At 50.2% G+C, this 17668-nt stretch overlaps 1 protein-coding gene across 4 annotated transcripts in view; it reads left to right on the top strand.

Moving 5' to 3' along the window:
- Positions 1-17668, top strand: part of NBEAL2 (neurobeachin like 2) — a 249925-nt gene that overhangs the window by 137765 nt on the left and 94492 nt on the right. For all 4 annotated transcript variants that reach the window (XM_075588105.1, XM_075588102.1, XM_075588103.1 and 1 more), the window contains one exon: positions 17379-17462. In XM_075588105.1, coding sequence (XP_075444220.1) covers positions 17379-17462 — 84 coding nt within the window. The remainder of the gene's footprint in view (positions 1-17378; positions 17463-17668) is intronic.

Here is a 17668-nt window from a genome sequence, read left to right as displayed (position 1 = left end):
CGTGTACACAGCACGTTACAGCAGTCACACCCATGTACACAGCACGTTACAGCAGTAACACCCGTGTACACAGCACGTTACAGCAGTCACACCCATGTACACAGTACGTTACAGCAGTCACACCCGTGTACACAGCACGTTACAGCAGTCACACCCATGTACACAGCACGTTACAGCAGTCACACCCGTGTACACAGCAAGTTACAGCAGTCACACCCATGTACACAGCACGTTACAGCAGTCACACCCGTGTACCCAGCACGTTACAGCAGTCACACCCATGTACACAGCACATTACAGCAGTCACACCCGTGTACACAGCACGTTACAGCAGTCACACCCATGTACACAGCACGTTACAGCAGTCACACCCATGTACACAGCACGTTACAGCAGTAACACCCGTGTACACAGCACGTTACAGCAGTAACACCCATGTACACAGCACGTTACAGCAGTAACACCCGTGTACACAGCACGTTACAGCAGTAACACCCATGTACCCAGCACGTTACAGCAGTAACACCCGTGTACACAGCACGTTACAGCAGTCACACCCATGTACACAGCACGTTACAGCAGTCACACCCATGTACACAGCACGTTACAGCAGTCACACCCGTGTACACAGCACCTTACAGCAGAAACACCCGTGTACACAGCACGTTACAGCAGTCACACCCATGTACACAGCACGTTACAGCAGTCACACCCGTGTACACAGCACCTTACAGCAGTCACACCCGTGTACACAGCACCTTACAGCAGTCACACCCGTGTACACAGCACCTTACAGCAGTCACACCCGTGTACACAGCACCTTACAGCAGTCACACCCGTGTACACAGCACGTTACAGCAGTCACACCCGTGTACACAGCACGTTACAGCAGTCACACCCGTGACATAGAAGGAATAAGCATTCCTACATATGAGTAGACATTAGGAAAAGGGGTTCCTGCCCCCAAGAGCTAACACTCTCTAAGTTGAAAAGAATATTCTTTCTGAATTTCCAAAGAAACCCAAACAGCCAAATGTTTGCGTTCAGTCCGATTTACATTAGATTATTACATTGTTGAGCTTTCCGAATGTCCTACAGATATTTGTTTAGACTATGAGGGATTGCACCTTTTAGCCGTTCCATGGCCGCTCCCGGGATCCCGCCCCTAATGCTGAGTGACAGTCGCTTTCTTCCATTCATACTTCTCTGCACTTTTCTTCATGTCCCCAAATTACGTTCCCTTCTGTTCTTCCCAGCCGGTTGCCCTGACCTCTCTCTGAGCCAGGGCGCCCCAAGTCCAGTCGTGGGAGCAAACAGGCCAGGCTTTCACCAACTCTAACACAAGAGGGTGCTCAACTCCGGTCCTCAAGACCCTTCAACAGGTCAGATTTTCAGGATATCCCTGCTTCAGCACAAGTGGTTCAGTCTTTGACTGAGCCACTGATCGAGCCACCTGTGCTGAGGCAGGGATATCCTGAAAACCTGACCTGTTGAAGGGTTTGAGGACTGGAGTTGAGCCCCCCTGCCCTTACACCCACCCACCTCGCTCACCTTATCCCCGGCAAACAACCGCACCTGGTTGTTTTTTTCTAGGACTGAGCTTAGGAAGTCCTGCTTTTGAACACTTTAGGACAGAGAAGGGGAGGGGGGGTGGTTACCCTATTCTCTCCCCTCCTAATACCGATATACTGCCGCCTTGACCAGTAATAGCAGCATAAAGTCTGAACTGAAGGCTTCAAGGACACAGACAGGAGTGGTTTTTTTTCTTACGGGGAGACAACAGCAAATGATAGATCAAATACAGCAGGAGGGTCCCGTCACGTCAGGAGGGTCCCGTCACATCAGGAGGGTCCCGTCACATCAGGAGGGTCCCGTCACATCAGGAGGGTCCCGTCACATCAGGAGGGTCCCGTCACATCAGGAAGCGTTGCATCAGGAGGGTCCCGTCACATCAGGAAGCGTCCGGTCACTATCAGGAGGGTCCCGTCACGTCAGGAGGGTCCCGTCACGTCAGGAGGGTCCCGTCACGTCAGGAGGGTCCCGTCACATCAGGAGGGTCCCGTCACATCAGGAGGGTCCCGTCACAGCAGGAAGTGTCCCGTCACGTCAGGAGGGTCCCGTCACGTCAGGAGGGTCCCGTCACGTCAGGAGGGTCCCGTCACGTCAGGAGGGTCCCGTCACGTCAGGAGGGTCCCGTCACGTCAGGAGGGTCCCGTCACATCAGGAGGGTCCCGTCACATCAGGAGGGTCCCGTCACATCAGGAAGCGTTGCATCAGGAGGGTCCCGTCACTATCAGGAGGGTCCCGTCACATCAGGAGGGTCCCGTCACAGCAGGAAGTGTCCCGTCACGTCAGGAGGGTCCCGTCACATCAGGAGGGTCCCGTCACTATCAGGAAGGTCCCGTCACGTCAGGAAGGTCCCGTCACGTCAGGAGGGTCCCGTCACGTCAGGAGGGTCCCGTCACGTCAGGAGGGTCCCGTCACGTCAGGAGGGTCCCGTCACGTCAGGAGGGTCCCGTCACGTCAGGAGGGTCCCGTCACGTCAGGAGGGTCCCGTCACGTCAGGAGGGTCCCGTCACGTCAGGAGGGTCCCGTCACAGGAGGGTCCCGTCACATCAGGAAGCGTCCGGTCACTATCAGGAAGGTCCCGTCACATCAGGAGGGTCCCGTCACATCAGGAGGGTCCCGTCACATCAGGAGGGTCCCGTCGCCTCGGGAAGCGTCCGGTCACTATCAGGAAGGTCCCGTCACATCAGGAAGCGTTGCATCAGGAAGGTCCCGTCACTATCAGGAGGGTCCCGTCACTATCAGGAAGGTCCCGTCACTATCAGGAGGGTCCCGTCACATCAGGAAGCGTCCGGTCACTATCAGGAAGGTCCCGTCACATCAGGAAGCGTCACATCAGGAGGGTCCCGTCGCTATCAGGAAGGTCCGGTCACTATCAGGAGGGTCCCGTCACGTCAGGAGGGTCCCGTCACGTCAGGAGGGTCTCGTCACTATCAGGAGGGTCCCGTCACGTCAGGAGGGTCCCGTCACGTCAGGAGGGTCCCGTCACATCAGGAGGGTCCCGTCACATCAGGAGGGTCCCGTCACAGCAGGAAGTGTCCCGTCACGTCAGGAGGGTCCCGTCACGTCAGGAGGGTCCCGTCACGTCAGGAGGGTCCCGTCACGTCAGGAGGGTCCCGTCACGTCAGGAGGGTCCCGTCACGTCAGGAGGGTCCCGTCACGTCAGGAGGGTCCCGTCACATCAGGAGGGTCCCGTCACATCAGGAAGCGTTGCATCAGGAGGGTCCCGTCACTATCAGGAGGGTCCCGTCACATCAGGAGGGTCCCGTCACAGCAGGAAGTGTCCCGTCACGTCAGGAGGGTCCCGTCACATCAGGAGGGTCCCGTCACTATCAGGAAGGTCCCGTCACGTCAGGAAGGTCCCGTCACGTCAGGAGGGTCCCGTCACGTCAGGAGGGTCCCGTCACGTCAGGAGGGTCCCGTCACGTCAGGAGGGTCCCGTCACGTCAGGAGGGTCCCGTCACGTCAGGAGGGTCCCGTCACGTCAGGAGGGTCCCGTCACGTCAGGAGGGTCCCGTCACGTCAGGAGGGTCCCGTCACGTCAGGAGGGTCCCGTCACGTCAGGAGGGTCCCGTCACAGGAGGGTCCCGTCACATCAGGAAGCGTCCGGTCACTATCAGGAAGGTCCCGTCACATCAGGAGGGTCCCGTCACATCAGGAGGGTCCCGTCACATCAGGAGGGTCCCGTCGCCTCGGGAAGCGTCCGGTCACTATCAGGAAGGTCCCGTCACATCAGGAAGCGTTGCATCAGGAAGGTCCCGTCACTATCAGGAGGGTCCCGTCACTATCAGGAAGGTCCCGTCACTATCAGGAGGGTCCCGTCACATCAGGAAGCGTCCGGTCACTATCAGGAAGGTCCCGTCACATCAGGAAGCGTCACATCAGGAGGGTCCCGTCGCTATCAGGAAGGTCCCGTCACTATCAGGAGGGTCCCGTCGCATCAGGAGGGTCCCGTCGCATCAGGAGGGTCCCGTCGCTATCAGGAAGGTCCCGTCACTATCAGGAGGGTCCCGTCACTATCAGGAGGGTCCCGTCACTATCAGGAAGGTCCCGTCGCATCTGGAGGGTCCCGTCGCCTCAGGAGGGTCCCGTCGCCTCGGGAGGGTCCCGACACTGTTCTGTCCTCCCACTTCCCAATCCGTTGCTTTAATACACACAGCAGCCGGAGACCTTGCCCATGTTAGCAGTCAGAGCAGCCGCAGAGTGTATTTTAACCCCAGGCAGGAGTGCAACAACAAGAGGCTTCCACCACCATGCGGAGTGCCGCTCTCCTCCCAGCACCCTCACACTCCTGGGGTTCACCCTTTTATAGTACTCTCTGCCCTACCCAGGAGCAATCGCATCACCTGCCATTGCATTGGCCCCGGCAGCTGAATTCAGCAGGCTGAAATACCTGGCCCAGAGGTAAAGCCATCCGGTGGCGAGTCTAATTCCCGGCCGGGACTGGCCTGGATCTAAGGCAGAGTCTCCTACACAGGGCGTGTTACCCTGTTTAAATTGCACCTTTTATCAGCAATAGAAGTGCCTCTATTTAGGAATCAGACGTCGGCAGAGCAGTATTTTCCTAGAGGTCTCTGTGACTTTGGAAGCCGAGAGTATGTGGTCTGGGCTGGGAGCGTGCCAGCCAGGTCTGTTTGTACCAGTTACATTTATCTAAAAAGGCAATCTCGCAAAAACAATTGGTGAAAGCTAAACACCCCTGTCTGGCTGTGAGCTGAGCGCATCCGTGAAAACACTGGCACGGTGTTGGAATAACTGCTGTACGCTGAAGGTCAATGCACGTTTTGGGGGGGCCAGACATTAAACGGTGCTACAGGACACGAAGCCGGCGGTGCTGCGCAGCGTCCGCTCACTGCCTGACTCTGAGCCTCTCTTATGCTGCCTGACTCTGAGCCTCTCTTATACTGCCTGACTCTGAGCCTCTCTTATGCTGCCTGACTCTGAGCCTCTCTTATGCTGCCTGACTCTGAGCCTCTCTTATGCTGCCTGACTCAGCCTCTCTTATGCTGCCTGACTCTGAGCCTCTCTTATGCTGCCTGACTCTGAGCCTCTCTTATACTGCCTGACTCTGAGCCTCTATTATGCTGCCTGACTCTGAGCCTCTCTTATGCTGCCTGACTCTGAGCCTCTCTTATACTGCCTGACTCTGAGCCTCTCTTATGCTGCCTGACTCTGAGCCTCTCTTATACTGCCTGACTCTGAGCCTCTCTTATGCTGCCTGACTCTGAGCCTCTCTTATGCTGCCTGACTCTGAGCCTCTCTTATACTGCCTGACTCTGAGCCTCTCTTATGCTGCCTGACTCTGAGCCTCTCTTATGCTGCCTGACTCTGAGCCTCTCTTATGCTGCCTGACTCTGAGCCTCTCTTATGCTGCCTGACTCTGAGCCTCTCTTATACTGCCTGACTCTGAGCCTCTCTTATACTGCCTGACTCTGAGCCTCTCTTATACTGCCTGACTCTGAGCCTCTCTTATGCTGCCTGACTCTGAGCCTCTCTTATACTGCCTGCCAGCTCCCTATATACACACTGCGGATAAAGTCACATTCTCCCACCAGGGCCAGATCTGGGAATCCAAGGTGGGCTTCGTCTGTCCTATAATATATTCAGTAATCAGGCCGTTGCAAACGGGCAAAGGTTATATAATTATTTTGAAATAAAGATGATCGGTTAAAAACAGTTATTTGTTTTAAGTAAAAAAAAAAAATAATCAGACCCCCTCTCCCCCGCCCCAATTTATATTCTGATTATAATGTTCAAGGATATTGTCCGCAGAGACGAATGAATTCAAAATACTCCAGTTTTTTCTTTATGAAAATGTGTCTATCACCTAGTTTTAAAGCAGCCGTCAGAGCTACCGTTTAAAATAATATTAATAGTAATAATAATAATAATTTCCCTTTAATATGTGCATCAATACAATCCACACAATAAGTAAGTAGCGACGTCGCCGATCGATCCGTTCTCCTGTGATCGATTGGCGAAGATTTGGCTTGGGGGGGTTCACGTAATGGCTGCAGAGGAGTATTGACTCAGTATCTGTGACTTTATAAATGGTTGCTATAGAAACAAAAAATGCTTGTGACATTATAATACTTTAAAAATGTCATTCAGAGTTGTTTAAAAAACAAAAACAAATGCTACCAGTATTTTCTCACGTTACAGAACTGATTTATTAAACAAAACACATGCAGGATCTTGCTCGGTCTGCAGCTTCAACGTAATAAACCTATCACTATCATTAGTTCAATTTGGTCCTAGAGGGGACGGCACCTTTTGAGATATGGGATCAAGAAGTTCATGGAGGCGCCTCCCAAATAAAATGGGTGCTGTACTCCTTGAGGTGCCCTGGAGCCAGATGGCTGGGATTACGCCAACGACGGGTGCACTATTAATTGTGTTATACCACTGCTGACACCACTAGCTTTCTGTACTGTGTGCTGGCTTTGTCTTGTGGCTGTAATGCTTCCGTGCTGAGATTATCCTGAGCTTGTGGGTCGGTTCTGCTGCTTCTCGCTTGGGTTGGGGAGGCAGCTCACCCTTTTTCTAAGGGTTTTATTCAACGAGGTCTACAAACGGCCGTTGGCTTGAATGGCAGTGTTCGTCCAATCGCAGTGTGAACGGCCGCAACGGACTTTCTAGAATAAGACCCCAAGCCGTAAGTGGTAGACCTGGAGACAGAGGCCTCTCGGTAGCGTGCAGCCCCGTACATCAGGCGCAATGTTGGCATCCTGTACCTTGGATGCAATGTTGGCGTCCCGTACATCGGACGCAATGTTAGCGTCCCGTACATCGGACGCAATGTTGGTTCCCTGTATGTTGGAAACAATGTTGGCGTCCCATATGTTGGACGCAATGCTGCAGATTGGCTTAATAGCATTTATTCTATATTGCTCTGTGGCTTGATCTGAATGGTTTATTGTACTGGCAAGGTGAATAATAAAGAACACATCCTCCTAAAAATAAAAGGAACCGGCACTCCAGGGGTCTTCATACAAAAAATAGATTTTAATCCACATAGATCTCCTAAGGTGAATAATAATACCGTATATATTATTTAAAATGCATTTGAATCCACTTCTTTTAATAAATATCTTGTGTTTTTTCTCCCCCCTTTTGGGGAACAATGTCATTTGTACTGAGAATATCTTGTGGCTTTGCACATGCTTCTGTAGCCATGTGTCACCCTGTGGGACTTCCAGAGGCCTCCGTCCTTAGAGCCACGTATGCCATATAAAGAAACCCACAGCTGTGAATGCAGAAAACAAAAAATCAAATTGTTGCCCTCAGAGGGCTAATTAATAGGGTGGCAGATGTGCTAATGTTCACTTGTCATATATGAATGCACCAGATTTACCCATCTGTAATAGGACTTCTAGCTCTGCTGGATATATTCATTTGTAACATGTTCGGTCTAATGGGTATGGGAAGAATTGGGAGTCAAATCATTTTAAGATCATTAAACAAGAAAACCGACGTACCACAATGTATTTCTGTGTGTAAGTGTCTGCATGTACTAAGCACCCCTAATCCAAAGAAACCATTGCATTAGTTCAACACATGTTACTGTTATAACACAAAAGAAAGTGCTTAGGCGCTACAAACCATAAAAATAAGAATACAACCAAAATTTAAACTAAATAGAAGATATAGCAATACACAGTGTATACAGGGCAACCGGGAACACTAGCAGAACAACACCAGAGAAAGCACAAAGAACATATACAGACCAGCGCCCAATAAGTCCCAAATAGAGTCCAAACAGATGAAGGGGGAAAGAATCCAGATGGTCCAATCACTGGAAGATCTCCAATCCAGGGGTCCGTGACATAGGGACAGAGACAAAAAGGAAAATCATAGTGTAATACGTAATGTTAAAATTGAACAGACAACATATGACACTTAACAAACAAGCTGAAAATAAAATAACTATTAAAACAAACGGAGCCTGCTGCAGCGGGTCATCAAGGGGTTAAAACCCCAAATCCTACTTACAGCAGGACTGGAGTAATGCACATGTGTGACCAAGTATATGCAGATGCCGGTAGCAGTGACGTCACTTCCTCAGGGGTCGTCAGTCACGAAACGTGTAGGGTCAGAGGTCACGGCGCCTTGGAGAAGTGCTGGTTGTGAGAACGTGTGAGTCAAGTGAAGCAGGAAACAGCGTCATCGTGTTATCGCGAGAGAGGCTGCTTTGCACGTGTGCAGTTGTGTGTGGATTCCTCTGCATCCATCTTGGAGAGTCCTCCGAAGTCAGAGGAAAACGGGACATATACCACATATCGGGGAGCCCGCGAGTACCCTCACTGCTACCGGCGTCTGCATCTACTTGGTCAAACACGCGCATTACTCCAATCCTGCTGTACGTAGGGTTTTGGGTTTTAACCCCTTGATGACCCGCAGCAGCAGGCTCAGTTTGTTTTAATAGTTATTTTATTTTCAGCTTGTGTGTTAAGTGTCATGTCTCTTGTTATGTGTTTTATGTTGTCTGTTCAATTTTAACATTACGTATTACACTATGATTTTCCTTTTTGTCTCTGTCCCTATGTCACGGACCCCTGGATTGGAGATCTTCCAGTGATTGGACCATCTGGATTCTTTCCCCCTTCATTTGTTTGGACTCCATTTGGGACTTATTGGATTTTTTGGGCGCTGGTCTGTATATGTTCTTTGTTACATGTTACTGTTATGTACACATCACAGCAGTGATAGGGCTAATAGGGTAAATATACTGTAGGTAATCGCCACCTTTGTTTGCTGATTATAAATATTTTAAAATATACTGTATATATATTTTTAAAGTGTACCTGATAACTAAATACTCTGTTACTTCATCTCTTTTGTGATAAGACTGTTTGTAAACTCTTACGCGTACAAACACTTGTTTTTGTTGTTGTTGGGGGAACTAATTATGTTGTTGTTAGACAAACGGATAAAATGGAAGAGCACGGATTATTGTATTGTATTGTATTGTATTGTATGTCTTTATTTATATAGCGCCATTAATGTACATAGCGCTTCACAGCAGTAATACATGTGGTAATCCAATAAATAACAGATAATATAAATAACAGATCATGGGAATAAGTGCTTTAGACATTAAGGAAGAGGAGTCCCTGCTCCGAGGAGCTTACAGTCTAATTGGTAGGTAGGGAGAACGTACAGAGACAGTAGGAGGGAGTTCTGGTAAGTGCATCTGCAGGGGGCCAAGCTTTATGTGCCATGTGTTCAGAATAGCCACAGTCCTATTCATATGCTTCTTTAAGCAAGTGTGTCTTAAGGTGGGTCTTAAAGGTGGATAGAGAGGGTGCTAGTCGGGTACTGAGGGGAAGGGCATTCCAGAGGTGAGGGGCAGTCAATGAAAAAGGTTTAAGGCGGGAGAGGGCTTTAGATACAAAGGGGGTAGAAAGAAGACATCCTTGAGAAGAATGCAAGAGTCTGGATGGTGCATAACGAGAAATTAGGGCTGAGATGTAAGGAGGGGCAGAAGAGTGTAAAGCTTTAAAAGTGAGGAGAAGAATGGAGTGTGAGATGCGGGATTTGATCGGAAGCCAGGAGAGGGATTTCATGAGGGGAGATGCTGAGACAGATCTAGGAAAGAGTAGAGTGATTCTGGCAGCAGCGTTAAGGATAGATTGTAGGGGAGACAGGTGAGAGGCAGGAAGGCCGGACAGCAGGAGGTTACAGTAATCAAGACGGGAGAGAATGAGGGCCTGAGTCAGAGTTTTAGCAGTCGAGCAACAGAGGAAAGGGCGTATCTTTGTTATATTGCGGAGGAAAAAGCGACAGGTTTTAGAAATGTTTTGAATGTGAGGGGCAAATGTGAGAGAGGAGTCGAGTGTGACCCCAAGGCAGCGTGCTTGGGCTACTGGGTGAATGATCGTAGTTCCAACAGTAATGTGGAAGGAGGTAGTAGGGCCAGGTTTGGGAGGAAGTATGAGGAGCTCTGTTTTAGCCATGTTGAGTTTAAGGCGGCGGAGGGCCATCCAGGATGATATAGCAGAGAGACATTCAGAAACTTTGGTTTGTACAGTAGGTGTAAGGTCGGGTGTTGAGAAATATATTTGTGTGTCGTCAGCATAGAGGTGATAATTAAACCCAAAAGATGTTATTAGGTCACCTAGAGAGAGTGTATTCAGAGAAAAGAGAAGAGGTCCCAGGACAGAGCCCTGGGGTACCCCCACAGAGAGATCAATAGAGGAGGAGGAGGTATTAGCAGAAGAGACACTGAAAGTACGATGGGAGAGGTAGGATGAGATCCAGGATAGAGCTTTGTTCCGAATGCCAAGAGTATGGAGAATGTGAAGGAGAAGAGGGTGGTCCACGGTGTCTAATGCTGCAGAGAGGTTGAGTAATATGAGCAGAGTGTAATGACCTCTGTCTTTGGCAGCATGGAGGTCGTCAGTTATTTTAGTGAGGGCTGTTTCCGTGGAGTGAGCAGTACGGAAGCCAGATTGTAGAGGGTCTAGGAGAGAATAGGTGTTGAGAAAATGGAGCAAGCGAGCGAATACAAGACGTTCAAGGAGTTTAGAGGCAAAAGGCAGGAGGGAGACAGGCCGATAGTTAGAAAGACAGGTAGGGTCAAGCTTGCTGTTTTTGAGTAATGGTATGACTGTTGCATGTTTGAAGGAGGATGGAAAGGTTCCAGAGCAGAGGGAGGAGTTAAAAATGTGCGTGAGCGTAGGGATTATAGTAGGAGCAAGAGGTTTTAGGAGATGGGAGGGAATGGGGTCAAGAGGGCAAGTGGTAGAGGGAGAAGAGGCGATCAACAGCGACACATCCTCCTCTGAGACAGTGGAAAAAGAGTCAAGGAAGGCAGGAGGAGAGTTAGGAAGAGGTGTAGGATGGGAGGAAGAAACAGAGGGGATGTTCTGACGTATGGATTCCACCTTTTCCTTAAAATAGTCAGCAAAGTCCTGAGCGGATATGGAGGAAGGAGAGGCAGCGGAGGGTGGTTTGAGTAGAGTATCAAAGACAGAGAACAGTCGGCGTGGGTTAGACTTGTGCATGTTGATTAGTGAAGAAAAGTAGGCTTGTTTAGCTTGCGAGAGGGCAGAGTTGAAACAGGATAGCATAAATTTGTAGTGAAGGAAGTCTGCGAGAGTGTGAGACTTCCTCCAGAGGCGTTCAGAGGAACGAGTGGAGGAACGCAGCATGCGCGTGTGGGAATTTAACCAGGGTCTAGGGTTAAAAGGGCGAGTGCGGCGATTATCAGATAAGACTAGCATTACATAGGAACCGGCAAAAAAACGTATGGTGTTCCTTTATTGCAAGAAATACAGTAAGCAGGGATTTGATGCAATCTTTCTACGGGAGCAGTGTATTTCTTACCCTTTATAAATATATGTGTTAGAAGAGGTCCGTGCTGGGTGTATATAGTACGGAGAGTTGATGCAGGTAGGACAGTGGGTGTTACCTGCAATGTACGGGGCTCACAGTGGGTATATATGCCAGCCCTTCCTGCTTTACTCCCCATAGCTCCATCCTTTCCTCCTTCAGGAAGCCCTGAAGTGCACTAATGACCGGCACATGCGGGCGGTTTGATGTCTTTATCACTAAAACCTGGCACCTAGAAGTATTTTGAAATCCTGTTATAAAGGTGTTATGTAACCCGGTGAGCGGGGACTTGGGAGGGTTTGATCTCCTCTGGCTGCTCCCTTCTGTCTGGAGTCATTGTGTGTTCAGCAAGAGTTTGCACAGACAGAGCCTCCCTCACTCTCCCTCTTCCTCCCCCCCTCTCTTCCTCCCCCCTCCCTCTTCCTCCCCCTCCCCTCCTCTCTCTTCCTCCCCTCCTCTCTCTTCCTCCCCCTCCCCCTCTCTGTTCCTCCCCCTCCCCCTCTCTCTTTCTCCCCCTCCCCCATCTCTCTTCCTCCCCCTCATCTCTCTTCCTCCCCCCCCCATCTCTCTTCCTCCCCCTCCATCTCTCTTCCTCCCCTTCTCCCCTCTCTTCCTACCCCTTCCCCTCTCTCTTCCTACCCCTTCTCCCCTCTCTTCCTACCCCTTCCCCTCTCTCTTCCTCCCCTTCTCCTCTCTCTCCCTCTCCCTCCCCCCTCTTCCTCCCTCCCCCCCCTTCCTCCCTCCCCCCTCTCTACCTCCCTCTCACCCCTCCATCTTCCTCTCCCCCATCTCTCCCCCTCCCCCTCTCTCACTTTCCCGTCCCCTTGTCTTTATGGGCTCCCTGATAAGGATAGGGTGGGATAAAGATAAAAACGAGCACTCCAATGATGGCCCCTAATAAATGCAATTTGTAATCCGTTTCCAGGGAAACAAATGCCAACTCTTTGCTCTTAGCATGGTTTCTTTTTTAAAGATGGCTATATGGGGTTGCACCCTTAAGTGATGTTCCTGCCCTGGTCAGACGAGTAAAGGGTTCCCCCCGTTCTCTCGCTCTTCCAGCCACCCTGCAGTAGACAGAATGCAATACATCGGCAGGCACCGTGAGCCACTTATCCGGTGTCTGCCGTGCTGCCAGCTGCTGAGTATCTGAGCATCTGCTGAGCTTGTGGGAGACGGGGGCAGAACAACTCATCTTGTGCACAACAAGTCTTCCCGAGTGCGAGATGGGAGCGCAGGCCCAGGCAGCCAGGACGCCTACCAATAAGCTAAACCGATCCTCTCCCAGCGGCACGCGTCTCGAGACGGGGAGGTGGAGGTAGATACAGAGCGCCCCTCCCAGGCAGGATTGTCATTCGAGAAGGTGCGGTGCTGTCAAGGTTCCTGCACGGAGTCAAAACTGAGAGATCTAGGGCAGGGGGGCTCAGCTCCCGTCCTCAAGCCCCCCACCAACAGGTCAGGGTTTCAGGATATCCCTGCTTCAGCACAGGTGGCTCAATCAGAGGCTCCGTCTTTGAGCCACCTATGCTGGCGCAAGGACCGATTGAGCAACCTATGCTGGCGCAAGGACCGATTGAGCAACCTATGCTGGCGCAAGGACCGATTGAGCCACCTGTGCTGAAGCAGGGATATCCTGAAAACCTGGCCTGTTGGGGGAGTATTGAGGACTGGAGTTGAGCACCCCCCCCCCCCCTGATCTAGGGCATCTCATTCTTCTTCTCTGGGTTCCTGCAAGGAGATGCCTTGTTGAATACACAATGTCACCATTTTTACGCCGTGGGCATTGGAGAACGCATGAAATACTGCAGGAGTTATCTGCGTCACTGCTGGCCTACCCCTGCGGCTGAGAAAGGGTTAATCGTACTGCCCCACTCCCCTGCGGATATTTTCATCTGGGGCCTCGCCTGTGTGATCGGAGCGTGGCTGGAGGACGCGGGCTGGAAGCATCGGGCCGCGTACCAGCCCTGGCCGTGCCCACACTGCTCCGTCATTGTGTAGGATTAACGTTGGGTTCTCAACCGCTAGGCACGAGACCAACAGCGCAACCTGCTCCGTTATCTAAGGCCGCGTTTATAGCGCCAGAGGACCGATGACGTCGCCGTCACCATTGGCGAAAGTTGCACTTGGGGTTGGAGCGACGCCGCTGGCGACAAGGCCAGTGACGTCACAAACGGGGGCGGGCATAGTGCAGTAGGCACTCTGTGATTGGTGTAGAGACGGTCAGTGGCGGCTGTCTTTCCCAAAATCACATTTCAATGGCTTCAAAAATTTTTGCAGCGCCGTCGCACTTACTATAAGCGCATGCGACGGATCCAATGTATTTGTTTTGGCGCCACGTTGCGTCGCCGGGCACTATAAGCGCAGCCTAGGGCAAGGGGTTCTCAACACCAATCCTTAAGACCCCCCAGGAGGTCCATATTTCAGGATATCCCAGCTTCTGCACAGGGGGCTCAATCAGAGGCTCACTGAACCTCTGATTGAGCCACCTATGCTGAAGCAGGGACTGATTAGGCCACTTGTGCTGAGGCAGGGAAATCCTGAAAACCTGACCTGTTGGGGGGTGGGGTGAAGACCCCAAAGAGAGTTCTGGACAGCTGTGGTGAAATAGCCGATTGTCACATGACATGGTGGTAGAAAAGGTTCGTAGCTTTTTGATACACCCAGATGAGCGCACAGCAGCGCAGTCACACGCGTGTGTGTGTACAATAGGTGCAGCTGTGCTCCGCGGAAGCTTCTGCTTCTGCAAGGTTGTTCCCATCTTAAATAATAGGAAGATGATAAAGTAACGGGCGTGGTCAGGATTCCGTGGCTGCCCCCCCCCCCCCGTGGTAGTTGACCCACACTTTTGCTGGTACTGTAGGTTACGGTAGAAGTTATCTTAAGAATATTGTCACATATTTCAGTACTGAATGCTGCAGAGTATTTATAATGTGCCCGGATCGGGGAGAATAAAGGGGGGTATCCTAAATAATAACTTTATTACAAAAAATAACAAATCAGTCTAAATAAAGGACACTGGCCGCCTCACCGTTGCTTTGTGTGGCCATTAGGATACTGCAAAGACATCTTGATGTATTGTTTTTTAAATTACTTTGGGGATTTACATGAAAAGGTTGTTTTCAGGCTGAATACTGGCGTTTAAACGCTGGTTTCGATGCGGTCTCAAAGGACGGAAACCGTGCAATTTTCTGGGTCATTTCTTTAACTCCACTGACGCTGGCACAGCCTTGTGTACCAAAGCACGGTGCCCGTCTCCTTTAGCTGTTAAATACAGGCTTAGCAGCATCTGGGCAAAATGAAATATAGCCTCTCCTTACCCAGAACGAACCCCCCCACCCACACCCCCCCTTCCCCCTCCCCACACACCTCCCCCAAAGTAAAATGCCTGGTCTTGACATGTAATGTATTACCCATCACCACATGTTGTTCTCAGGGAGAGGCTCTGATCACCTCTGGTTGAGAAGCAGCCTGGTAATATCACTGACACTGAGAGGGCTGATCCGGTGTCAATTGCAGCTTCATGTCATTATGTTTTTGAACGAGTAACTTTATCTCCCTGAATGCACGGGGATGTGCGACGCAGCCTGTGTTATACAGGGCTGTGCAGCGCAGCGGGACGTGCGGAGTGGCATTGGGTGAACCGCTCACGTAACCCTGCCATCGCACTACCAAGACAAATTGGTTTTTTTTTTTGCCTCTAAGCATAGCTCCTGCCGATGCGCACGCAGCATAGACGTTCCCATTGCCCTAATGTAACTCATCGCGCAGCATGCGAGCGCTCCAAACACCATGGACGAGGCCTACCCCTTTAGGCCAGGGGCCACCAACAGGCCAGGTTTTCAGGATATTCCTGCTTCAGCGCAGGTGGCTCAGTCTTTGACTTTAATGAAATGTAATACTTACCTTTTTACCGTTCACCACCTACCCCTCTGCTGAGATATTCTACCTCGTGTGTGGGCGGCCATTTTGTCTAATAGTTATCTATGTATCCTGGTGGAGAGACTGAAATGTTCGATTTTCAGGACTGTAGTGCTTGTGTTTTCGTGATTGCTAAGTAGCGTGCACTTACACATTTGCAATGATTAATATCAATGAGATCAAAAGAAATCTCTGAGGACCTCAGAAAAGCAGTTGATGCTCATCAGTATAGAAAGGGTTGCAAAACCATTTCTAAGGAGTTGTGGCTCCACCAATCCACTGTCAGACAGTCTACAAATGGAGAAAGTTCAAGACCGCAGTCCTTCTGCCCAGGAGCTGTCGTCCTACCAAACTCTCCACGAACAAACCAAAAAAACACCCAGGAAGTCACAAGAAACTCCAATGTAAAAACCAAGGATCTGCAGGCCACTCTCGCCTTGGCTAATGTGAGTGTTCATGACTCAACTATCAGAAAGAGACTGAACAAGAATGGTGGTCATGGAAGGATAGCCAAGAGAAAACCACCGCTCTCTAAAAAGAACATTGCTGCCTGTCTGAAATTCGACAGAGCACATAGATGATCCACAAGACTTCTGAAAGAATGTTCTCTGGACAGATGAGTCAAAGGTAGAACTTTTTGGCTTCAATGAGAAACGTTATGTTCGGCGAAAACCAAACACTGCGTTCGAACAGAAGAAGCTCATCCGAACAGTTAAGCATTGTGGTGGGAGTGTGTTGGTTTGGGGCTGCTGTGCTGCCTCAGGACCTGGATGGCTGGCCATCATTGACACAAACATGAATTCTGCGTTGTAGCAGAAGGTTCTATAGAAGAAGGTCAGACCATCCGTCGGTGAGATGGAGCTGAAGCAGAAACGAAAGTGGGTCATGCAGCAAGACGATGATCCTAAACAGAATAGAATGTCTGCAGAAAAAGAAATTCGGCGTTTTAGAATGGCGTAGTCAAATTCCGGAGCTAAACCCTGTGGCGGATTTCTCGTTAGGCCCAGGCCTAGGGCGTCAAAATTTGGGGCGGGAAAAATGTCCTCCCCCATATACTTTTGCCGTACTCTCGGGCCTATCGGAAAGTCGATTAGTTGTTGAGGCCACCTCCTTACCTGCCGCCCTACTCCTCATCCTGAACTGCAGCGTCAAATGATGCCGCGGACGTCACACACGCATCGTGTAATCGTGAGATTACATCGGTGTGTTATGTATGACTTCTCTGCATGGGTTACCTTGACTTGGGCTGGATTCAGGTGGCTGGGTGATGAGGCAGCAGGCTTGTAGAATGGGCGCCAGGAACTATTGTAGTACAACAGTCATTTATTAGTGTCCCCATGGACAGGGACCGCTCATACACATATTAACAGCGCTGTACTGTACGGAGATGCCTCTTTCATTACTGTCTTTCTGGGCTCTCTATGGCGTGCTTTATTCCTTTTCATTACTCAGTCAGCATACAATTCCTTTCGGGGATCCTAACTTAACAGGTACTGTCCCTATCTACAACATAATAACCATGGGGGACTGGTCTATACTATTACTTTAGAAACATTACTGATCTACTCTCCCTGAGGCTCTTCTTCTCTTGTCCTCCTGGAACCTAACCTTCTAGAATAGTCCCTCCTTTTTAAATACACCTGTGTGGTGCGTTTTTATCTCCAAAGCAACCCAGAGTGGGGCCCAGCATATAACAGCCATATTAGTAACCCTTTCAGATGGGGTTATATATACGCAAACACACGTGTATATAGGTGTGTCATATATATATATATATATATATATCACACACACACAAGCACACACAATATATTTGCAACGCAATTAGCTGGAGGAGCTATATGTCAAATAAATGGTGGTGGTAATCTACAAGTCATAATACTGATTTTGGGGATGGTGCTGTCCTGTTTGTCCATGGGTTTATTGATTGAATCATGCTGTGTTGGTGTGGTGGCATGCGCTGGGTTCTCTGATTTGGGGGTGCATGGTGATTTGGGGACTTATCAGTGGTCTGGGAGCCCTGAGATGCCGCTCTCATTACTGTCCCTCTGTCCTCTGTTCAGGTGGTTGATAATGACTCCGACTCCATCACAGTTAATGCCATTGGTGTCCTGACCTCCATCATGAGGAATTCTCCCTCCGCCAAGGTAAGAGTTGGATGAGCCGTGCTGGCAGTATCCTGCAAGGATTTAATATGCTCCTCTGCATAGCTCTCCAGGAGGAATGGGGAGAACTTTATCCAATGCAACTGATATACTGTACTGTAGAAACACCAAAGAGATTTGTACACCAGAAGCGAAGAACCATTTGCTTCACCCCGGATGGGAGCCGGCTATAAAACGACTAATTACCG

The sequence above is a fragment of the Ascaphus truei genome, chromosome 2, assembly GCF_040206685.1.
Source record: "Ascaphus truei isolate aAscTru1 chromosome 2, aAscTru1.hap1, whole genome shotgun sequence".
NCBI lineage: Eukaryota > Metazoa > Chordata > Amphibia > Anura > Ascaphidae > Ascaphus > Ascaphus truei.
This window is presented reverse-complemented; position numbering and strand designations above follow the sequence as displayed.